General features: G+C 44.1%; 1 protein-coding gene across 3 annotated transcripts; it reads right to left on the bottom strand.

Annotated features, from left to right (window-relative positions):
* Nucleotides 1-655: 655 nt before the first annotated feature.
* On the bottom strand, nt 656-24,749 carry LOC128875176 (uncharacterized). 3 transcript variants are annotated; one of them, XM_054120549.1, is made up of 10 exons: nt 24,354-24,749; nt 19,659-20,005; nt 19,305-19,431; nt 9,217-9,397; nt 8,335-8,416; nt 7,659-7,837; nt 6,386-6,682; nt 5,436-5,657; nt 4,767-4,907; nt 657-4,261 (listed from the first exon to the last, which is right to left on the bottom strand). In XM_054120549.1, the coding sequence occupies exons 2-10, from the start codon at nt 19,751-19,753 to the stop codon at nt 4,122-4,124; spliced, it is 1,464 nt and encodes a 487-aa protein (XP_053976524.1). In that variant the 5' UTR covers nt 19,754-20,005; nt 24,354-24,749; the 3' UTR covers nt 657-4,121. The 3 variants fall into 3 exon arrangements, with proteins under 3 accessions (XP_053976526.1, XP_053976524.1, XP_053976525.1); XM_054120550.1 differs by lacking the exon at nt 24,354-24,749 and adding an exon at nt 24,152-24,295; XM_054120551.1 differs by lacking the exons at nt 19,305-19,431; nt 19,659-20,005 and having other exon boundaries at nt 656-4,261.
* Nucleotides 24,750-25,165: the final 416 nt, after the last annotated feature.

Raw genomic sequence — 25,165 nt, forward strand, 5'->3', positions numbered from 1 at the left:
TTCCTTAATGGGAGGTTACCAAGTCAATCTCATGTTAATGTCTCGAGTAATCGGTCGTATGAATTATTGGAAAAAGTTCCATTAGAAGTAGATGCATCCAGACTCGTTCGCTACCATTTCTATACGAGCCGAGGACACCGGGCATCGATTTCATAAAAATCCGTTTGTAATTAAACGCTAGTGGCTAATCGCGCGCAAGGGGCTTGACGCGACGTCTCGAAAATAAGAAAACAAGAGGCCGCTGATAGGAACGTCGACACTTGATTTGATCTCTCCACCGACTTGATAGGTGTCCGGCAGTCTCGTCGCCAAGTGTGCTGGAAACGGCAGATAGGTTTCGTGGGTTTGGCTCGCGCATTGACAGTTTTACGTAATCCGTCGATATCGCCGCCTCGCGAAGGATGCTGTGCTGCGCGCGGTAAAGCGTCGCGGCGAGGATCCCTGAAGCGCGATGGCCACTTCGTTGTCCTATTTTTGAACTACGATAAGCTGGATGCACCGAGCTCGCAGAAATGTTGTATGCCAACATAATCTTTGTATTTCCTTGTAGTATCTGCGCCTCCCATACCCAACAATAAGGAGTCAAATAAGAGTACGAAACGTAGGGTACGGGATTGGTCGCGTAGGTCAAGTACAGTCCTGTGGATCCGAGGATCGTGGGTTCGAATTCCCGTGCTTTATTTTTCGTTTAGACTCCTACATATGGGGGCTCGTCCGGGATGGGGGGTTACAGCGGCAGAGGACCGGCCAGTGACGATGAGTCACGATGAACAACAATGCCACGCGAAGGACGGTGGAGCGGGCAACAATGAGGCGTCGAGAGAGAACAACGTTCCAGAAAGAGAGAGGGGAGTACACTCGCGAAAGAGGGTGCGGCGCGCACTGCTGTTGAGACGCAAAACCCGAGAGAGAAAGAGAGAGGGGAGGAGGTGGAGCGGGCAACAATGAGGCGTCGAGAGAGAACAACGTTCCAGAAAGAGAGAGGGGAGTACACTCGCGAAAGAGGGCGCGGCGCGCACTGTTGTTGAGACGCGAAACCCGAGAAAACGGACATTCGAGGGCGAATGAATGTCAATTCAGGATAGCCGAGTGTAGTATCCGCGCCTCCCATACCCAACAATAAGGAGTCAAATAAGAGTACGAAACGTAGGGTACGGGATTGGTCGCGTAGGTCAAGTACAGTCCTGTGGATCCGAGGATCGTGGGTTCGAATTCCCGTGCTTTATTTTTCGTTTAGACTCCTACATCCTTTAGTTAAGATAACTCTGGCTTCTTCTCATCCTCCGTCAAACTCCAGCAGCAAACATTCCAAATTTCTTCTCTTCGATAACTGATGATTTCATCCTGACCAGTCATCTCGGACACCGCGACCTCGCTACCCCTCCTCTTTCGACCACTAAACTTAAGATAATTCCCAGCCTTCCATTTTCTATCTCTTCCGAACCTATAAAGCCCGCTACTTTTCCCTTCGACAAGAGAATTATCCGAGCCGTCTCAACACAAGGACCTATAGTCCCACGCGTATAGCTTTGTTAACTTCGTTCAATTTCGTTCGACGTTGTACTTGTTAAATAATAATAAAGTAACGACGCAGAGTAGCTGACTTGTCCTCTCGCGGAGAGTACAAAGTGAATCGCAAGATAGATCACGCGCGGATCGGCCTCGGCGATCGATCGGGATTAACGCGTCGAGGATAGAGCGGTTACAGAGCTTTTTACAAGGAGGAATTGAGGTGTTACAGAAGATCAGTCTGGGTTAGATTGGTTGGAGGATGTTGTTTTCAATTGTTGACGATGATGACTAAATTTCTAATGCTTTCGCTGTCTGGTCCGTACGACTTGGAGCCGAGAAGATACGTATTAAAGCGATTGGTCTCCAGACAAATTGCTTAGCCTAGATAGCGAGCGATCAAGATTAAAGTATTTGAGTCGTGATCTCTTGGTTATCTAGAAAAATATACGTATATGTTTAGGATTCTGGAAAAATATGTTTCTTCGCATAGGTCACATTATTAGGAATGCAATTGGTCTACGCAAAAGGACAGTGAAGGATCTTGTTTATAATGTAAATTATATTAGGGGAGCCGAAAAGTAATCAAAATTTTGTCAACATATATTTATTAAAGAAATTTTAGATACCAATCAACAAAATAATTTCTATCATTTTCTAACACTTTTTGCCAACGTAAAGGCAGTTGTTCGATTTCCTTCAATTTTTCATTGAGAAACTTTTCCAAGTCGAAGACGTTTTGATTACTTTTCGGTCCCACTAATAGAGACATGTGGTACAGATTTATTTTAATAATTAATCGATCACGTTATTAAACAGCGAGAGGGTTGATCGCACAGCGCGATCGATTAATCAGTCCAGAATTATTTATGGACGCATCTAGATGCACGCAATTCGTTATCGTCGCGAAGTAGGTTCGCTGGCGTGCAAACAACGCGCGATTATCATCGAGCGTTATTCTAATTACGCGCTATCGACGTCTACTTTTTCGTTCTTCTTCTAATCCGCGATGAAAGCGCAGCGTCAGTCGAAATTCATCGCGAATTTATATTATTATCGATGATCTCAGCCTCTGAGCGCAAACTTCAAACGGAAGTGTAAATAGGACCGTTCCGAGTGTGTAACGATTAACGAGATATGATTAACCGATTAACGAAACATCGGAGCTACGCGAGATTATAAATTACCGATTTATGCAATCACTGGCCTCTCGTCTTTGGTATTTCCTAAGCCTAACGATAGAAATTCATTATGAAAACAAGTTGAACGTACCACGATGGGAAGAAATCGAATCCTAAACTAGTAATATTCTTGTACAAAAATTGCAATTCCTTGTTCGTAGTTCACACACGAATTTTATAAAAGTATTGTTTCATGTATTGGTTCTTGGCGTTCGTGGATGAAAAATTCGAATGGGAACGAGTAGAAAATTCAGGAAAATCTCTGTTTACGCGAACGGAGGTCCAAGAAAGATCTATGAATGAACAGTTTGAATAGGAAGGAGTGGAAAATTCAGGAAAATCTCTGCTCACGCGAACGGAGGTCTAAGAAAGATCTATGAATGAACAGTTTGAATAGGAAGGAGTGGAAAATTCAGGAAAATCTCTGCTCACGCGAACGGAGGTCTAAGAAAGATCTGTGGATGAACAGTTCGAATAGGAAGGAGTGGAAAATTCAGGAAAATCTCTGTTCTCGCGAACGGAGGTCTAAGAAAGGTCTGTGAATGAACAGTTCGAATAGGAAGGAGTGGAAAATTCAGGAAAATCTCTGTTCACGCGAACGGAGGTCCAAGAAAGATCTATGAATGAACAGTTTGAATAGGAAGGAGTGGAAAATTCAGAGAAATTTCTGTTCACGCAAAGGGAGGCCCGAGGACAAGTCGTCGCTGTACACGCCTCGACGGATAATCTAATCGCGACGCCTGGCAGCGATTGGCGCCGCTGGCGATGCCGTTTTTCTGCCCGGCCGAGTACCGATCGCAGTCACGTTCAGCCTTGCACGCTAAACGAGTCCGCGTAAGGTCGGAAACCGGTCCGATCGGATTTTTCTTGGCCCGTAGACGAATCGGCTCTTTCACATCCGCCTCCGGAATTGCACGCGAGAGCGTGACTCTAACAATGGCACGCGAACGCCTCGGGCGCGACAGTTCTTGCTCGCTTTCTTCCGCAAAACCGTGGAACGTGTGGTAAGACTCCGAACGGGACTCGACGGGCTCCTTTTTCCTCGATTAACCCCCTGCTGCGTCGATTCAATCTTTATCTTATTATTCACGGCTTATTTATTCACGAATAACGCGTATTCACGAATTAATAAGCGTTCAAGTTGAACAGTAGAAGACTGGATCTCGTTGAAGCTCTTATCTCTATGTATAAAATCATCGTGAGCAAATTGGTAGTCGTAGGCGCGAACATTTTCACCCCGAATTCAAATCTTCGAACTATGACATAGTACCGATCACGCGTCGTTTCCATTGTTCGTGCTTCATCAGCTCGAGCGACCGTCGACTCGAGCCGATATATCAGCTTGGCGATTTTCGGATAGTCAGCAAGGGACTACTGTACCAACGCCATCGATTTTACTTTCTGGCTGTTAGGGTAGATCGTGTATTCCGATCACGAGTCCTTGCGGGATCTGAGAGGGCTCGATTGCAGTGGAATTTCGTCGTAGATGTGTTCCCCGTTCGCGTCCAAGTCGGGTTGCAGGCGAATCAGCGTCGCTGGCGGATGGTCGTAGTGGTCGTCTTGCAGAAAATCTAGAAAACGGGACGTGGAAAATGTATAGCGTTCGAAAAATTGGTCGGTTTCGATACTCGTTCGAAAAGGAGAATTATCATACGGGGTTACTTAACATTTCGAACGCCGCGTCACCCGTATATGGGTGACAGAATTTTCCTCCAAACAACCGAACAAATTAATTCTAAAGATGAGAAATTAAAGAAAATAAATTTGCATAGTATTTGTGAATCTGACGAGGTTGCAAAAATAAATACAAGTTTAAATTCGATACAAATAAGTTTCAATTATATAGAAACGAAGTGATAGGCTCATACGTTTTACAAATATAAGTCAGCCAGTCAACGTGTTAAAAGAGCATGCCTCCCTCTTCCGCTATCGGTTCTAATTTACTTTGGTGCGAGCGTTAGTTGGCGTAGTTAAGACAAGGATGCGTTTAATTAAGAAACTTGTACGGAGATGCACGGATAGCTTTCCAACTCTCGTTTTCCGTACCGTTAACGATAACGCGAGGATTTCGCTTACCACGCAGATTGCCGGAAATACGAAGACCGATGGTGGCAGCTCCGTTGGCGTAGTTGCACGAAGGGTCGATCCCAGCGACTGTCAGCGTCATTCCTTGCTCTGGGGACGACGTAAACAGAGGACTCACTCGAACAGGGCTTTCTGCAAGTGCAATTAAGGAAATGGTGGGCCTAACTTGACACTCTTGGAGTCTATTAACGCCACGATTCTCTGGTTCGAGATCAACCTCGAGGATCCAAAAATAAATTATTATTTATATGCTGAAGAGGATCCGCAACATTCGAGGAGGTCAAAAGCATTCCAATAAAGGTTGTTTAGACCGTCTGATCGTAAAATATCGACACTCAACTATCAACGACACAGAACTATCGACGAGAGGAAGTTACGGCGGAGCCCGCAGAGCCCATTGAATTATGGCGTTCGATTTGGCTACCATCTAAGTTTGAGAAACACTGTCTCATAGAGCGAAACACTTCCCTCGAGGGAAAAAGGAAAACCCGTCACGAGAGAACATTCTAATCCTCTGCGACTGATCCAACACCTAGGCTGTCCGGAGGGTTCAAGATGGCCAACGTGATAGGATTACGCGAACGTAAACGAGGTCAAGGATAAAGGGATCTTCAGCAATGAACCAGAAAAGAAGATCTAACGAAAGAATCGCGTACTCACGGGGAACAGCGCTAGTGACTATCGACGAGATTCTCGCCCGTGATTCGGTTTCCTGGCTCTTCGTCTTCTCCACGTCGTAGATCGACAGCCTGGCCGTTTCGAACAGCTTCGAGCGCATATGGAGTACCATGGCGACGGCCAACGAGGTCAGGCCCAGGGACACGATCGAGGCTACCACGATTAGAGCAACGTCCAGGGGGATAGGAGTCGGCTGAACCTCGTCTGCTCGAAATAAACAGCTACGGATTAGGACTTGGGGGCAATTTTACCTTGCATCTCTTCGGTAGTTGAGACTTTCGCAGGCTGACTTTGGTCAAAATAAAAAAAAATCCTCCAGCGATACTTCAGGATAAGTATCATAATCTACTTGGAAGTCAAAAGAGAATTAAATCTACACGAATGAGTTTTTAAAGGGCAACTACAGTCCGTACCGTGAATATTCGTACCATATTCGTACATTTGTCTATTAGGTAGACTGGAAAGTAATGTCGTTTCTTTTATATTAAATTCAAACACATTTTTAATAAATTTCTATTTTCAATCAATTACGTAATCGCTCTCGTTATCAACAGCGTTTTGAGTGGACTGCGGATATTTTATTAGCGTGGAAATTTTGTAAACCAAATCGGTAAATGAACGAGCTAATAATCGTTAAACAAGTATTTAAAATCGCAAAAACGACATCACTTTCCAGTCCACCTAATAAATTAAATGATAGCTTTAATGTTTCCAAATAAATTTTTTATTGTAAGTGTATAAACGTGTAAAGTAAATTTGTGTACATATGCATAATGAAGCATTTATTTGAAAATATTAACCCTGTCACTTGATTCAGAGTTCTTCGATAAACGTGGAGGGTAGGAATACTTATTGGACCGACTGTGTATGACTTCAGCGTTATAACATTGTAGAATTATCCACCATCTGGGGAGTTTGAGTGTCTTCGTTACCTTTGTGAACGTTCTTGGCATAATTCGTTTTGAGCGGAGGGACGACGCGCAGAGGAACGTCCTCGTCGACGTGTCTCAGGAAGGGATTTTTCATTGGGAATTTCCCTCGTTCCTTTTCCAAGTTCCTTCTCCGTTCTGGAACGGAAACTAAAACGATCACGGGCCTGGCGGTGCTAGAGTTCCCATCTTCGCGAGCCTGTGTCCTAGTTTTCGGACGATCCGGTGTCGAAGCGGTGGTAGTTTCCGGGCTGGTTGTTTCAGAAGGATTATCCGTCGTTGATACGGTCTCGAGGCTGACTGCGATTGGAAACATTCAATTACCTATCGAAGAAGTCGGACGAATAATCATTCAAAGGAGATTCGGATCTACGTTATTCGAATACCACACTATTCGAGCAATTCTCTTATCCGAACGGAGGACATTGTGGATGTTTCATCTTAAGCACTCATGCGTAATCGACTTCGGTTAGTTTTAGAGAGATATCAAACTAGATTGTATCATTCGGGTGAACCAAAAGTTCGTGGTTTTTTTACGTTGTTTCAGTTTGTGCAATTTCTTCGAGTCATTAAAATTACTTCGTGTGCAAGTGTTATATATCATTTTGTAGCTTTTCAAAAGCCCTTTTATATTTAATTTTTAGCTGCATTAATTTAATTTTAATTAAACATTAGTTTAACTTTTGTTCGTTTTAATAAAATCATGGAAAATTTTGAGATTCGAGTACTTTTACGTCGCTACTGTAAGCAAGAGTTTTCAAGCTACCGAATATAATATTTTCTTTGGTGCTTCAGTAGCTTCAAACTCTTGCTTCCAGTAGTGACGTAAAAGTACTCGACTCTTCAAATTATCAATGAATTCAATAAAACGAGAACAAAATTTAAACGATCAATAAACTAATCTAGCTAATAATTAAATATGAAAGAGCTTTCCGAAAGCTACAAAAGTGATATATAACACTTGCGCATAAAGTAATTTTAACGACTGAACAAAATTACACAAATTGAAACAACGTAAAAAAAAAAACGCACGAATTTTTGGTCCACCCTAAAATTTAAGCCACTACCGTCTCGCGATCAGGACGACAACGATCGTTCCAAGATCGTTGCGTAAACGCCAGCCGCAATGGTTACGGTTTATTTAAATGCACTTCGTCGCAGCTTCCACGAATGCACTGTTTACCATCGAATTACGTATTCAGGATCGCGACTTTCGACCAACAGTTGCATCGCGCGAACAAATATTTCACTTGGAACGTTTCTTTCGGGTTATTACCTTCCGTCGTGATTTCCGTCGTCTCTGGAATCCGCGAGGATTTTCCGCTGGCAGGGATGATCGTCTCGTTGGCCAAACATCGACCAGTCTCGTGGTCGCACTTATTTGACACTGTCTCGCAGTTGCAGCGAGTCGCGTACTCTGGGTTCTGGTGATCGTCGAGACACGACTCGTCGCACCTGGAGCAAACACTAATTATCCGCGAGACGAATGCTCGGGGCTCGATTATCGGAGCGCTTAGGCTTGTGCGTGCGATCAACAGGTTGCGCTGTGTTTAGTAAACATTACGTAATTCACGACAAGCCAGATACGCGGAAATTGAGGAAAGTCGAAGGAAGAATAGAAGAGAGTTTCCACTTGTTTAGTTTAGAGATAAAGATAATCGAGATTTTGTTAAAAGAGGATCGAGATCGTTATGCCGAAGGCCGATCGCACACGGCGCAAACGAACCAGTTTCAAACCACTCTGAAACTACGGTAGTAGTTGCATGCGACCGTGGATCTAGGTAAAACAAAGAGCGCAAACGGTTTGAACACTAATTTCAAATCGGTTGCGCCAGTGTGCGATCGGCCGAAGAGTCCATGCTCTTTCCAATGATGCAGGTTTTAGGATTCCTTTGAGCAGCGCTTCTATCGTTTCTCGAGAGAAATCTATGCGTTACAAGTCATAAACTTACGTTTGTCTAAGTAGACCTGGCGCGCTCTGGGTGCAGTCGCATTTCTCTTTGCATTGCGAGCCCCATGTGCCTGCTGGACACACTACAAACAAAACAAGGTTCAAACAAATCTTTACCGTAGGTGTAGATCGTGGACGCGTGCTTTGACTATTTGTCAGGGAGACCAAGGGTGCCGAGAACGAAAGAATAAGTAGAAGGGTAACGTCGAGCCGCCTATTTCGGAATCGTAACGAGCGTTCGCGTGAAAATTATTCGCCCGTTCGCGATCGTAGGAAGGCCGGTCTGTTTCATCGAGCGTGAAATACATCCGCTGCGGAGTTTCGTACTTTGCACGCTTCAAGGTCCGCGAGGCTTCTGTTTGGACGCAGAAACGAGCCCGCTGCGTTCGCGATCGATCGCTACGACACCCTTTCGATCGGGCTCGAGATCCTAATCTATCGGATATCAAAAATCTTTTGTATCTTGCGGTTTACACGAAAATAGGACGAGTTTAACCCTTTGCACTCGAGAGGTGACTCTACCAACAATAATGTTTATTTAGGTTTCATTTCTTTGGAACTCAAAGTGTCAATAAAATGATTATCAGTGCAGTAAAATCTGAAATTAGTTTGCGATTACGAATCCGGCTACATGTTCAACCTAAGCTTAGCTTTCGAGTTACTGGTAGATACCGGAAAGAAAGGCCTCGAGTGCAAAGGGTTAAGTCACGATTTCGCTGCTTTTTAAATAGCTGACACAGTATAGACTCGCGAAGTTTTTATCTCTGCTAAACGTACAGGCATCAATTTTTGTGTTTTAATTGCGAAGGACGCGGAATGGAGGATATTCCTACTTTTCGGAAGTAGAATTTGATCAAAGAATTTTGTAGAAGGATGCGCTTACCAGCGGTGCAGTTGTCTCCTCGGTACCCAGGATTACATCGACACTCGTTCGGCGAGATGCAGACTCCTGAGAGGCAGTTTTTGCAAAACGGCACACACCTGATGCCAATCTCGTCGTCGCTGGATGAGATCATTTTGTAGCCTTCGCAGCACTCGTTCACGCTCCTAGTCTTCGTCTCGGTCTGGAAAATATGGGCCAGGATCTTCAAAAATTTAGGCTGGAGTCGCTGGGGAATTAACCCTTTGCACTCGAGGCCTTTTTTCTGGTATCTATCAGCAACTCGAGATGCTTTCTTAGCATCTTATTGTCACGAATGCTAAGCTTAGATTGACTTCGAAAATCAGATCTCTAATTTGAGATTTGAAAGTCGGGTCACCTTTGTCTCAACGACAATCATTTTATCGGCACTTCGAGTTCCAAACAAATGAAACCTAAAGAAAACCGAGAGTCACCTCTCGAGTGCAAAGGGTTACGTACGACCGTTCGTACCGCCTCTTTCGCTCTTCGAAAGGAAAACGTGCGAAATATCATTTAACGATCTATCTTTATGCAAAGTTTCATGAAAATGGACGCGCTACGGTCGGACGAAGTTCCTCGTTAATCTAAATGGCACGGTAGGCTCGTATTCAATAAACCAACGAGCGTTCCAAGTTTCCAAACAGCAGGCCAGTTAAGGAAACGATCATGGAACAAAAAGTAGGCCGTCTAAGCCATCGAACTGGCGCGTTTTGGCACCGACTCTCGCGATACTTTGGAGAGTATCCCACTTTCCTCGCGGGGCCACACGAAACGAGACTCCGTTGGACAAAATCTAATTCGTGGTTATGACCGATGAATAATCGACGAGTTTGAATTTTCGACATTTGTCGCGAACACATACAGTCAATCCCGTTAGTATTCGTATCCTTTGTGTTCATTGAAGAAATTTGTCTAAATTAAATGACAGATGTTCGTGGGTAAATTGTTGTATATTTTTGTACATTAGGAAAATGTTCACGAAACGTCAAACCTGTTACTTAATTTAGGCGAATTTCTTCAACAGACGTACCGGGTATACTTATGAGACTGAATGTACACGAGAAACACGTGCTAAACGTATGCAAAATGAAATATTAATACAATAAACTCTATTTACATTATTATTTCTGGTATTTTATATACTATTTACTCGAGCTTTTTTTTTTTGATTATTTGTCTTCCCTATAAATTATGGATTCGAGAGTGAATAAGAATGCATCGATCCAGATCGCGAAATAAAGAACAAGTTTACCTCGCGTTAACAGCCATTAAAATCGCCCATAAATTACCGATTAGTCCACCGGTCGTGAACAATTATCATAACAGTAATTACGAAGTGACTGTCCGGCTCTCGATCCGCGAGATTCCGGTTTCGAACGGGAACGAGAGCGGTCGCGGCCGATGGAAACGAAAGCGAGAGGAGAGGTACGCGTAAAACGTGTAACGGTTTCGTTCGTAATCCATCGTAAGTGGATATGCGCGAGAAAACCAAAGTCCACGTCCATAAATTAGGCGTCTCGCCTTCTCTCCTTCCTGCTTGCGTTCTCCGCTCGGTTTCTGATACGTCGTTCGATGGAAACGGTCGTTTTACACGCGCATCTAAGCGTAACGATTGCACACGAGCGTGTGTGCGTGCTTTTATCATCGATCGCGTGCTCACGATTCCATGGAGAGAAGTTTCGTTATCGCGGGACTACGACGAGTTTCCGCTTGGGTCTAGTCTTAACTATCTTCAAAAAAAAAAAAAAAAAGAAAACTGTTGGGAGCGAGCTTGAAGAGGCTGACGGATGCAGAGCAAAAGAAAACTGACATGGGGGATTCGTGAAAGCTTTTTAGGTGTTTCTCTCCGGTTGTGTTGATTTTTGGATATGTTTTGAAGGACCGAAAAATAAGATATACGTATTTTTTTATATTGGCCCGTTTCCATACTTAGGGAGTGAAATGACCTCTGAAAGTTTCAGCTGCAATAGCCTATTGTTATAAGCAAATTGTTTTTTACAATATTTAGGGCCATGAAAATTTTACCTAAAATGTTTTCCTCTATCTCTGATAGTTTCGGTGATAGCCTATTGCATCTGAAACTTTACGGGGTCGTTTCGCCCCCCGAAATATGGAAACAAGCTAAAATAAGAGAATACGTATATTTTGTTTTTCGGTCCTTTAAAACATATCCGAAAATCGAAACAATCGAAGGCGGATACTTAAAAAGCTTTCCTTGTGAGTGAACGGATTAAACCAGAAGAGCTGGAAGATTGCAAACGCATTAGAAGGAAACTGAGGATTTTTGCGCGTCAAACGTCGTCCTCGTTCGTTCCTATTACGGACCTCCTGGAGAAGTTTACTCGTTCCACGACGTTATCGACGGCTTACAGATCGCCCGGGACGATAAAGTCGATTAACGCGATCCCCCCCACCGGTATGGCATAATGTTGCAATTAATATCTCCCTCTGGAGCGAAGGAGGAACTCGTTATGCAAGTAAATGGCACGCGAATTAATCGCGCCGGTTGCCATGCGACTAGACGGTGAAGTACGACTGGGGGGAGGCCAAGCGAGGGCGATTAGGGAGCAAAAACGAATCGTGGCTGAACCACGCTGGGAAAAATCGCGATCAACAGGGTTGGAAGAGGGGATTCGGCTTGGAGCAGGCTCCTGGCAATCTGTGCGCGTCATAGATCATTAACCCTTTGCGATCGAGAGGTGACTCTCAGTCACCATTAGGTTTCACGCAGCAAATCTGCAATACCTAATGTTTCTTTAAGTTTAATTTCTTTGGAGCTCGAAGTGTCGACAAAATGATTGTCGACGAGGTGAAGGCGACCTTATTCTCAAATCTAGATAGCTTAGAATTCATGGCAATAGAATGCTAAGAAACATCTCGAGTTGCTGATAGATACCAGAAAAAATGGCATCGAGCGCAAAGGGTTAAAGGCTGAATAAATATATAGTAAAAATTTGGAAGCTCTGTGTGTTTTTTCATTTCGCTATAAAAAATTCCGAAAAGACCTAAAAAAAACGGCGGTCACACGGGATGACCCCCTTATTGCCATAGGAGATGGTATTTTGCAATCAAAGACCCTCCAAAAGTTCTTCCTTTGCGAACGGTACGATAACGATCCTTGTCTCCATTTCTATTCGATTATTCCCTCAAAGTTCGGCGTTCCGCGAGTGAAAACTCGAATAATCGAACGCGACGAAACGTCATTCGCGACGGCAACATGGAGTTAATCTCGCTCTCGCTTTGCCAGAAAGAAGTAAACGCCGTTGCGTGCAGGGGCGGCCCGTATTCACTCGGCTTGCGTCCGACCGGTAAATTACAGCCGATCGTTATTCGAACGAGGCAAACTACGTGGAGAAAAAGTAATCATCGACCCGGTACAACGTACGCCGTTCGAAAAGGGTGAAACGCGTTACGCCGACACGCGCACGCCGATTCCAACCTTCACGGCGATCGTTAATGTCTTCATTGGACGTTCCCGTTCCGCGGAAACGCAGAAAAATGTGTCGGCGAAAAAAGCGATTCCCCGTTCCAATTAATTAGGATTTCCTCCGTATAAATTGGGCCCGGAGAAACTCGAGCGCCCCGTATGGGCCTAACTAGCTTCATGAAAAGACATGAATCGCAGGAAATGTAACGAGCACGATGCCGCGGTATAAAACTTTCGAGAAATACGGAAATCGTCCGACGTGGATTACGTGCGTGGACTCCATGCATGAGGCCGCTGCCCGAATGATCTACGAGTGCGAATATTCCAGGGGACAGATTAAACCGGCACTCGATACCGTTGCGCCTGGAACGCGTAATGGAGTGTGACGAAAGTGGATCGAAATTCCTTGCCGGAATTTCGAAAATCACGCGCTTTTTCCTTTCTGCTTGAAATCAAGCTGTGACAGACGAGATCCATGAATTGTAGCCCTTGAAGCATAAGGACGATGAGGCCTCGACACTTCACGCATTTCGAGCGTATTTATGAGCGTTACAGGTTTCAGTAATTGTCTCAGCACAGTTTCGGTAACTGTGTTGTTGGAAGCGCTGATTTAGGAACCTAAAGCGCCCTGATTTGGGACCTAACCCAGACCTAATACCAGCAACTCTAGATGTTTCTTAGCATACTGTTGCCACGAGTTCTGAGCTATCTAGATTTGAGAATAAGGTCACCTTTACCTCGTCGACGATCATTTTATCGACACTTCGAGCTCCAAAGAAATTAAACTTAAAGGAACATTACGTATTGTAGATACTCTGTGTTTTTTCATTTCGTTATAAAAAATTCCGAATAAACCTTAAAAAAAAAAAAACGGCCGTCACACGGGATGACCCCCTTAAGGAGCCTTTAAAGACCTCTCTCCGACAATACAAACCACCGGCAGGAATAACGTATTCTCGTTCCCGTAGAATCGACACTTGGCTCCTACGAGGAGTGATGAATTGCTCCGCGCAGATAAAATAATCGATGTTTTTGCTAATGATTCCTCTCTCTTTACAGGAAAGAACGGAAAACGTTCGCGTTGAATCGCGTTGCGCAACGGTTCGGTTAGGCTCGATTCAGGCAAAGAATCAATTAAGTCAGCCCGAGATTACCGTAATTATTAACGACGACGGTGATCAGGATAATATTTATGATCCGTCCGAGAACAGAATGTGGCACAAACCGTCCGTTCACGCAACACCTGTTTCTTCGTTCGGTGTCCAATCGAATAATTGGCCTCCCTCGGCGATTATCTATGGTCTTGTAAAGTCGATTCAACGACTCGACGGTTGTCTATGATCATCGACCGGCTCGTAAATACGTAACTGCCTAAATGTTGCGCAATTCCGGTGTTTTCTATCCGTAGAAAACAACGAGCAACCTCGAGACGTCGAACGGCAACTGGCCGTGTCCGATGTCCGTTATCCTGATTCCATCGATCCCCTTCCCCCGGCGAAACACCTTGTTCCTTATTTTCGCACCAGGTCGTGTCAGATTTTCTAGGGCATCCTGGTGCTTTCGAGAAATTCCAACGTTTCTTGCCGCATTTTTCCGCTACGGTCGTCCCCGTCGCTTCCAGGCAGCCGGTAGCTCCACTTCTGCGAGGCGTTCAAGGTTCTCATTGTCTCGGTTACGGTCTTGTTATAAAGCTAATTACGTTTTTATCGCCACCCCGTGCATTCCTCGGCACCGAACATGGTTGGTCGTGGATGTGCTAATATAAGATAGAGACGAATTTATGGATCGTCCCTTTAAAGTAGGAGCGCGTAATCATTTTTTAAGACAAGCGTTTAAAATGATTATCTGGGGGAGTTGTCTGGTTATATAGAATCGTGGTACGTTCGATTTTACTTGTCATCCGTTGTTCGAATAAAATTATCCTTACGCGAATACGAATCGACGTGTCTGTCTGTTACTCACCGTTTCTATTGGTGTTGCTGTTTGCAAATAGCGATGATGCCACGGTGTTGTTCTCCGTTGAACCTACTATCTTCCAACTAGCTGCAACTAGTTGGAATAGATAAGTACCGTATCGCCAGCAATGTTTACAAACGCCGACACGAGTAGAAACGGCGAGTAATGGACAGACACGGTAGTCGCATTCGATTGCTCGCGTACTCGATAGATCTCCAGAATCGATTTCCTGGGAAGCCCGCGCTTCGTATGAAAATATTTGTTTCGTATTGTTTATTGAATTGTATGGAAACTGCCCCACTTATACCACGAAGTCCGTCAATTATGCTTAACATGGATGGCACGTCATAACCCGATATACTTATCTTACTTATGGAGCGTTTACGCAGAAGGGTCAATCGTTATCAACAAAGTATCATTGAAATTGGCGCGTAACACTTCCCATGATTCAGTTACCGTTCCCATTAACGATGATAGAGTTTATTTTCTCTCATTCTCAATTTGTCGATCACCGAAGTCAATTATGGGATTGCGGTCGGCGCGAAAATCAGTCCACCGATTTTTATTCATTTCATACCCAACCTGATCCCGTGGATGCTTTAGAAAAAATAAAATAGCTTCTGTAAATTCAATAAATTTAATATTTTCGGGGCGATGCGTTTATGTAGCCACTGTTGTTCATTAAGAGAATGTTGACCACGTGTGGTTTACGACAGCAGTTTCTGTTGCGGTGTTTAGGCACTCCTCGACTTCCCTAGGTATCGGATAATCATCTACCTCTTCCTTCTCGCTGTCAATGCCTCGACGTTCACAATGGCAACGGCCAGGGAGATCCTCGTTCTTCGGCGCAGGTATTACGTTATCGGTCACATCCTCCTCGTGCGCAACGCGACGTCCCAGGTCGAACGCTTTCGAAGGAGTGCGTGCGAGTCATCGATCCGATGGCGAAATCCACGCCAACGTTAGCGGAACCGACAAACTACCCGTCGGAAATTCCAAAACGCCACGGTACTAATTTCGCTAGCGTAAATTCGCGACTTGCGTCGTTAACGCTAAAGCTGCTCGATTAGTTCGTTTCGAACTACTCGCGAAAGTCTTGAATCTAATCGATATAAAAGGCTTGGTCCTCCTCCATCTAGCAACAAAATTTCCAAAGGACTCTACGTTCATTAAACTGTCACCGATGCTCCACATCGAACGATTCGCAGCTGATCATTTTATTCTGTTTCCGTCGAAACATCGAACATTGTTAGTTGGTTAATTTCAGCGTGGGTGTTTGTAGCCACTGAATTCACGTGGATCAGCGTTCGAAAGTCGATTTTACGCATTACGCTCGCGTTATGCAACGCTCAGGCGTAATACGGAGCGAAATACGCCGCGATGTTCCTACGCAATAAATATTAAGCCCGCTCCAGCCGCGAGAGACTTGGGCAACGCGCGATATACGGCGCCGGTTAGATGCTACCGCTGCTACCACGATCGTTTCTCACAGGAATATGGTCTCATTGTCAGCGCAACGCCTGGCTGGGTGTTCCGTGTACACGCCTGTGCACTTGTGGGATACCTAAAAAAAAATCTGACAAGGGATATCCACAGATATGAATTATGACAGCGGTACCTCTCTACTTTTGCGAGGTTTCGCAGGCTCGATGGGAAGAATACTTTTTGCAGCTGTTGTGAGCCGAATTCGAGGGGTGAAAATCTCTTATTCACCATTGGATACGTAAAGATTTTTTACAAAAATTTTAGCGATTGTCACGTAGTTGTGCTATTGGTATACAAACATTTCATTTTTGTTATCTGGTCAAAATGGATTTTGACAGTAGTAACTCTCTACTTTTGCAAAGTTCCGCGGGCTCGCTGGAAAAAGTACTTTTTGCAGCTGTTGCAAGTCGAATTGAAAGGATGAAAATACTCCGAAAATGAATTCTCTGATTTGCCATTGCGTACATAAAGATTTAAAAAAAAATTCGTGCAACGTCAGTCACTGTCGCTGTAGCGTTACTCATATACAAACACCACGTTTGTGTTATCCAGTGAAAGAAAATGGAGGTGTGCTCGTTTTCACCGCGTGCTCTTAGCAAAGAGATGTTATCACCTCGCGCGATTATGTATTCAATCGCATTACCATCCGTGAAATCACTTAGGTTTGAAATGCCGCACGGTGTCCCGCGTCTAAGCGGTGAAACTGCTTTTACTGCTTTTACTGTTTAGATACGGGAACCGCCACGTTTGCTCCAGTTCGAGCGCATTTGCATCGAACACCGTGCTCGCTTTCTTCCGGTGGTAATAGCTTACGCCACGTGTCGATGCAGATCATGCGAATTGCGTAAGCGCGATCCCAGCCATTGACTACCGAAATCGAGATCTCGATCGATCCGGGAGATAAATGAACGACGAAGGAATCTTGTGCCTTAATTGATTTATCTGTTCTGCACGGTAATTAATCGGGCCGTGTTCGCGCGTATCGCATAATTTAATCACCGTCCCAAGGAATCCCACGGACAATTGCTCGTTTTACCTTTGTTTTTGTTCCGTGCCTCGCGAAACGAGCATTACCGGTTACAAAATGTATCGTATCGTTCCGCTTGGCGCGCGCTTAACTTTCTTAATTGTGTCGGGCTGCTCCACCTAATTATTTCAACGGTGGCCAGCTTTCCGCGACGAAGAAGAGAAAATTATATCATTTACGCGGCTCGTTAATGGCCGACGTTTTTCCAGGACTTTCTTCTAATCATTATTCACCCGTTGCGTAATCGAGAGTGGCCGGTGTTGGGTCTGTTTCGTTCTCAGGATTCGTATCGTTCGAACTTGTGGGAAAAATGAAGTTTGACTTTAATGAAATCGTTTTTGCAGTCTAAAATTATGTTCCGATTCTGTCTGTGATTCGAAGATGTTTTCAGAACTCATACCTACTAAATTATCCACTCGGTTCGGATGACTAAAAAAGCCAAGTGAATCCTACCGTTCGAATCTCCAGTAGTATTACGTGAAACAGTATGAAAAACTGAAAAGGCTGCACGAATGGCGGAAGCCTCGATATCTCGATAAGTTAGCTGGCGTATCGTTTCGACAGCCGACCAGGAACCGAGTAATTAAATAAATCTCTTAGGTCAACGTCGACATGAAAATTAACACCGTCCCACGTAACCGGATCGAAAAAGATACTTTATCGCGGTCGGGTGAAATAAATCTCGCGCAATGTTTCCTACAGAGCCGCGCGAAAAACTGGCGGGGAAAACTTCCACGAAGGGAGTTCGTTCCGGTCGTCTGTCACTCTGCCAATTGTCAGATTCCTACAACGGGAATTGAAATACCGACAGTAGGAATTCGGTGTCCTAGAATTTTCCTGGAGGGCTCGTGGATTCCGAGTTGCGCGTTAAACGAGTCACGTGCGTTTTTCAGGCGGATCACGTGGACGAGGAAGACTTTGACTCTCCTGTAATTAGCCTCAACTGTCACATAACGAACCGAGTAGTCTTGAATTTGTCCTCTGCACCACGGGCGCTTTTGAATTCTACAATATAATAATTTCGACTTGTTTTCCATGTGGTGCTCTTAACACGTTGGCCGTCGCGTAATATACAGTCAGTCTCATAAGTAGACCGCGGATTTTTATGCATTTATAGGAAATTTGAATGTGCAAGAAACTACAAAATGCTACAGAGTAAAATAAATTTCTATTTAGGTTCAATTTTTGTAGGTACGTTCGCTAAGATTTTATTCTGTATAAAGATCCGCAGTCTACTCATAAGTAATCGTACCCCCCCTGTGTCCATCGAAGAAATTTGTCTGAATTAAATGACAGGTTTGATGTTTCCAAATAAATGATTCATTACAAATATGTACATAGACTTCTAGATAGGTAGGTAGACGTCTGGATAAATAGACTACTAGAGAATGTATGTATATATTTATAATAAAAAATTTATTTAGAAACATCAAACCTACAAATTAATTTAGGCAAATGTCTTCAATAAACATAAAAGGTACGAATACTTATGGGATTGGCTGTATATGTGACAAGGATTTTTACGAAGGAATTAAACACATTAATTTTAAGGCGAGGTGTTAAAGAAAATAAATCTAGGTAGGATCGATGAATTTTAAAGGGATTGCAAAAATGAGTTTGATCACAGATATTAGATAATACCATTTCTAATTGTACAGAAAGAAAATTTTACCCTCGTAGAAATTTTTGCGATCAACAGTTTGACAGCCAACGTGTTAGAGAAGAGGCGAGCAACGTTTGTTTCGAGATAAAAGCGTCGAATAGTATTCCCCGCGTTCGTGAAGCATGGGTATTCTTCGCGTTTGTCGTCCACAACGGGACGAAGAAGTGCCATAACCGAAAGACCCGACGTTTTATTGCCGCGTGTACCGTGGATCGTTACACAGCCACCTGGGGATTTATTGCGAGCCCCTCGATCCATTCCAGCTTCCCTTTCGTTCTGCGCGACAGGAAAGGCTCCTCCAACGCGACGAGATGAGAAATTGCGAAACCCGTGGCCGGCTCTGTCGACTTTTTGCGTTTCACTTTTCTCCACCCGAAATAATATCCTCCTTTTCATACTCGGGGGCCTCGAGTGGACGACGAGTCGAATCGAAAGAGTTTTCGGACGTTCCGAGCATTAAGAAACGACACGTTCCGGTTGATACGACTTCGTTGTTTTACTATATCGCTCACCTTTACTCGATAGCGTTTCTTCGTCTCGGTCCACGTCTTCAGGCACCTGGGCGGGAGTTGGAGGCACCAGGTGAACGTATTGACGGTAACCGGCTCGGTGTACGTTTCCATCGAGGTGACCGTGTAACTGCAAACGTTTGATCAATTAACTTATCCGTTTCTCGCGGCCGATATCCTTATCGGGACGGCGTTGGTATGCCGTAGGACCGGGTGACCGCGTAATAAACAGTCTGGGTTATTGTCAAGGCTCGTCCATGGCTCCGTTCAATGTTGATACGGCAGAAAACGTTCCCACGATTCCATAACCGTTTCGCAATTTCGATCCCTCGATCATAGACTCGAAATACTACTCACCTCTCTATTCGCGGGCAGACGTTGCTGGCTGAAAATACCCTCGAAGAAGATATGATCAGCAACGGGATCAGCTGCCAGATTCTCGCGACGCTCATTTCAACTCCGGAATCTCGATCAACTGAAAACCGGGACAATTGGGTTCCTGCGAATCTCGTTCATAAATCTAGATGAACTTCCAGTTCTGGTACTCGCAAACGCGAAGCTTGAGGATTCAGTCGTCGTCTTCAGAGCGGGCTGCCTCCGAACAACCTGGATGAACGTCGCCGTCGACCGAATAAACGTGGCTCCGGCATCTTCTCGTGTGTCATTTCGCCGGAAGCAAACGGTAATCCGGACTGCGAGCGATTCTAAACGCAAAGTGTCTAGTTACTATCGGTAATAAGAGTCGCGGAACGACCCCGATCTAGCTCATATCTAGCAAGAGGGAGAGAAACGTGAATTTTACAGAGAAAGTATTATAGTTCGATGTGCGATGGCCGTTGATCGGTTTCATCCATTTGTGGTCATCCGGGGGCTCAACGGGACTCGCTCTGAGACCACGTGTGAAAGCGGAGTTTATGATATTTCCTTGTTATATTGGGTGTCGTGTTTGACAAGCCGATGCAGAACGTAAACATAAGTTAACGATTTATCTTTGCTAAACTCGGAACGTCGTAGTGTAGCACCTCTTTGAATTTGTCTCATTGTCTGCTATTATTTCTTGGAGGAGAAAATATAGTATTCCAGTAAACAAAATTAGATTTACCTCCAGATCTTCTCTATTACTTCACCCACACGAAGAAAATTATTATTATATGACGTAGCCCGTCCTATCAAACAATTTTTGTAGAAACAGGTTCTTAACCCTTTGCACTCGAGGCCTTTCGAGATGTCTCTTAGCATTCTATTGCCATGAATTCTAATCTATTTAGATTTGAGAATAAGGTCACCTTTACCTCACCGACAATCATTTTATTCACACTTCGAGCTCCAAAGAAATTAAACTTAAAGAAACATTAGGTATTGTAGATTTGCTGCGTGAAACCTAATGGCGACTGAGAGTCACCTCTCGAGTGCAAAGGGTTAATAACTATAACATCTTCCGAGATATCCTGCTGTACCCACTTAAACAAGACAAAGCACAAGGCACAGAGCAACTTTGGAGCGAATCGGGTTTCGACGGTGACCGAATTGTTTTTTATTTACAATCAAGATGACGAATGGTAAGGATGTAGAGAACGGTTGAAAGGAGTCGTTTCGCAAAAATGTCCGCTCAGTGTATTCCACGCTCTCTGGAAGCGTAGCAGTTGTAAGCAGATTTATCTCGGAAGCTGCGTCGTCGATGCTTGACGTAAGAGGGACAAACGATCCATTTCAAAGGACGTCCTTCGCGACAGGAAGCAATAAGTTGCTCCAATTGGCTGATTTACCGTGCGATACGAGTGACGCATCTAATAAACATACGACTGGTTGTAAATAACGCGTCGCCAAACAGATTCTCTCCACCGGAACGTCGACGAAAATTCGAGAGCCGGTGCGTTGTCGAACATCCATTTAGAAGGAACCAGAGGGAAAACGAAGGAAAATCGAAACTAATTTAATCCCTGGAATTAATGGAAATCAGTCGCACAGAGAAATCTGTCGGATTCGGTTACTCGAGTTTTTGTCTCCGAGCCAAAATACGGTCGGTCCTTCCACGCAAAATACGGTGCGGCGATAAATCGTGTATTTGGAATCCGAGCGTACCGTGAAATCGATAACAGCACCGATACCTCGCGAGCTTTCATCTATCTCTAATGTCACCAACTGTTTTGGGTCGAGTATCATCGACCGCGTGTGGTTTACAGTTCAATTTCCCTCGATTTCTTTTTTTTCCACGTTCTCAGGAAATACTTTACACGGAACGCAGCTGTTTTTGCTGTGAGAAATTTCTTTCATCCCTCGCGCAACTCCGGCGTTACATTATGAATGAAACAAGCTACCAGGAATGTTCGTTACATATTCGAGACGAGATAGCCATCTGGGATTCCTCTTATGTAAAGACACCAGATCTGAAGCTAGATCTCGGCGTAGATCTACGCGATAGGATTTCGACTAACCGATCGGCTCGATTGTGTCAAACTTGGCAATGGAGAGAGACATTCGCACGGCTTAATTAACTTGGTTGTTTTCATGTAAACAGCGTAGATCTGAAAGATGAATTTCCTAGAAAGATTAATCTCTGCTATACTGTGTTGCCAATTAAAAGTTATTATCGCTATTAATATTAAACTTTGGTGATCGATTTCGTCGAGAACGAAGACTGTTTAGGGGGGGAAATAGATTTAGGACTACGTATTTTTAACGATTTGCATGAATTTTTTAGCAAAAAGGGAATGTATATAACCAAATGAAAATTTCAGAACATTTTATACATGTATTCAAGTAAATATTGTAATTTTTTGGAAGTATTTCCTCGGAAAATATGGAAAATATCAGCTTCCTTTTGCGTACATTCAGGAGGTAACAGTTTTCATCTGAAATCAATAGAGATTTAAATTTACTTTAAAGACATGTCTCTCTTCTATATGAATCTAAATTCTCCCCTGAGAAATTCAGTATTGCATTTCTGGAGGTGTTTAAACGAAAGAGCACAATTTCCTGTCATTTTTGTATAACGTTTTTCGCAATAAAAAGATACCTTAAACAATAATTTTACTCCGAATGTAGGTTCTTATAGAAGAAAGATATGTCTTTAAAGTAAATTTAAATCCCTATTGATTTCAAATGAAAACTGTGAGAATGTACACAAAACAGCTACTTTATTATCTGCCAGCTGATATCTTCCATATTCTCCGCGGAAATACTTCCAAAAAATTACACTATTTACTTGAATGTATATATCAAATGTTCTCAAAGTTTCATTAAATCGTATACATTCCTTTCTTGCTGAAACGTAGTCCTTAAATCTATTGGGTTGTCCGGAAAGTCCACGTCGATTTTTGGTAGATGGTACAGGTTTGAATATATTGGATTGGTTGAAAACAAATAACATATATCCATTCCTTGAAAGGTGGAAATGCTGTGGAACAAAATTGTACCTATGTAATTCAATAAATATATATCAAAATTTAATCGTGCCTTTGAATTTTTCTTAAAAATTGGCACGAACTTTCCGGACAACCTAATATTTCCCTCCTTAACGAACATTTTGACCATAAATTCTCCACGAGTCCCTCCACCGTGAAAGTTGATGCCCGTTGCAACGGAAACAGGTGACGTCCTCAACGACCACTCGTTACCCGTAGAATGCAAAACCCATGTGCAATTACTTTCGTCCTGTTGTAAACCAGTTACGACGCGGTATGACTTCATTTCGCATTTTTTCCGAGACGTCGGAGGCGAAAAGTCCGACCGTTACGTGAACGACGCTGGCGAAATGTATCGAACGCGTGACGAATCACTCTCGCTCACGCAAACACCACGTGCGTCGCCGTGCTCTTTTTTTCCTACGTGACGTGTAATTTTCTGTTATTATCACGTCAATTCGTCGTACGACAAGCGATTGGACATTTCGGAGTACCGAGTGATTAAAGGGCTCGTTAAAATCTTTGTTATGTCTTATTTATTAGATTGTCCAGAAAGTTCGTGCCAATTTTTAAGAAAAATTCAAAGGCACGATTAAATTTTGATATATATTTATCGAATTACATAGGTACAATTTTGTTTCACAGCACTTCTACCTTTCAAGGGATGGATATATGTTATTTGTTTTCAACTAATCCAATATATTCAGACCTGTACCATCTACCGAAAATCGACGTGACTTTCCGGACAACCCAGTAATTAAATCTCAGTGAAAGAGAAATGTTGCCCTCTATCGCGTGAATTTTATTATATTTTTCCAAGAGTTATTAGATATCTTCAACAAGGAAATACTTGGTAAAAATGCTTTCAATCGCTTTGGCATATCGCTATACACATGGTTCGATAGACGGTTAGATTTCAGATTGCGTATCTTAAATCACAAGAAAATGCACGACAGGATCAATTGTTCCTCGACGTTAAGCTAGAGTATTCGCTTAAACGAAAATAGTTTCTCACGGTTACCTATGCACGTTCGATGGGAAAATAATAATTATTACGGTCGACTCGGGTCGGTTAATTTTCGCTCAGGAATCCGTAATTATGGCACCTGGCGAACAGTCCGCTGACCGTTGACTCACTTTCATACGTGATTTCGAACGAGCCTCGAAGAATTCCAAGTAATCTTGCATAATTAGCTTTGGTCGATGGAATGGTAATTTACGAGTTTCCTTCGCGCCCGTATGCGTGACAATTTTGACAGAGGTGTGAATTTTAAACCAGTAATTCGAGCGCACGGAAACCGCTATCTAAGTCAAACAGTTGATAATAAACGCGTTTAATCGTACGTTATTTCACTGAAACCTCGCGATGAGTGTCAGCACATAGCCAGAGCGAGTTAACGAACACGTTTCGTGAAACGGGAGACCCGTGACACCAATAAAACTCACACATATATCAAAATTGTTCCCGAACGCCAGCGGCGTCGCACGGTCCAGTACGTGCGTTGATTAAAATCCCAAGAGCGAACGAAACGGATGACAGGCGAGCGTAATAACCGGGGAAGCCCTCGCTTTGGAAACGGTGAACTCTTCTTGTCGCTCGATAACGCGAGTTCCGCTTCGCTAGGACCCCTTTATCCCGTCAACGAACCTGTCTTCGTAGACGGAGCTTCTGCAATTAACTCGATCTGTCCCGGAGACGTGCACAAAGGATCCCTCGACGATCCGAACCGGCGACAGTCTGTTATGGCATATCGCGTCTCCGTGGTTCGAACGACGTACAATGAACGCGTTCAGCTTCGGCAATTGTTTCGCCGTTGGCCACACCGAAACCGCAACCTTCGGAAAGTCCACCGACACTTTCCCTTTCACCGCGACACCGAGGTCCCCGAATCGGTTGCGCAAGGAACCGCGCAGGACGAACGAGGATTCTCCCGGACCCTCGCCGGACGGAAAAGAGTTTCAGGAGGAGCCCGAAAGACGAAGGGCGAACGTCACCGTCGCTTTCACGAACCGACACGCAACTGGCCTCACGTTCGTAACGAGCAATTGGCGTCGCCGGCACTCGGAATGCACTTGTGGCACAATGAACTCCGACCTCAGCCGACAACGACAACTACAACGGGAAGAAGGTGGGGCCAGGAGATCCCAGAGGGGACGGTGTGCGTCGCTCTGGGTCCTCGTTCCTCGAGCAAGACAGAGAACGGATCGGCTGGTGCTTCTGACCCGCCGAGGATATCCTGAAGAGACATTGACATTGCCCGCTTGGAAACCGTCGTCCGAGCGTAACGAAGTTCGCGACCTACGTCCACTGCGGCTGCTTTCGGCGGTTCCTCGAGAGGCCGGGAGAACCGCGGTCTGATTGGACGATTTAATTTGCACGGAAAGGGTCAAACGCGATTCGTAATTCGTGGCAATTAGCGTAATTACAGGGAAAGTAGTTTACTTCTTGCTGTTTGGCTG

Source organism: Hylaeus volcanicus, chromosome 4 (genome assembly GCF_026283585.1).
Source record: "Hylaeus volcanicus isolate JK05 chromosome 4, UHH_iyHylVolc1.0_haploid, whole genome shotgun sequence".
In the NCBI taxonomy this organism is placed as follows: Eukaryota; Metazoa; Arthropoda; class Insecta; order Hymenoptera; family Colletidae; genus Hylaeus; species Hylaeus volcanicus.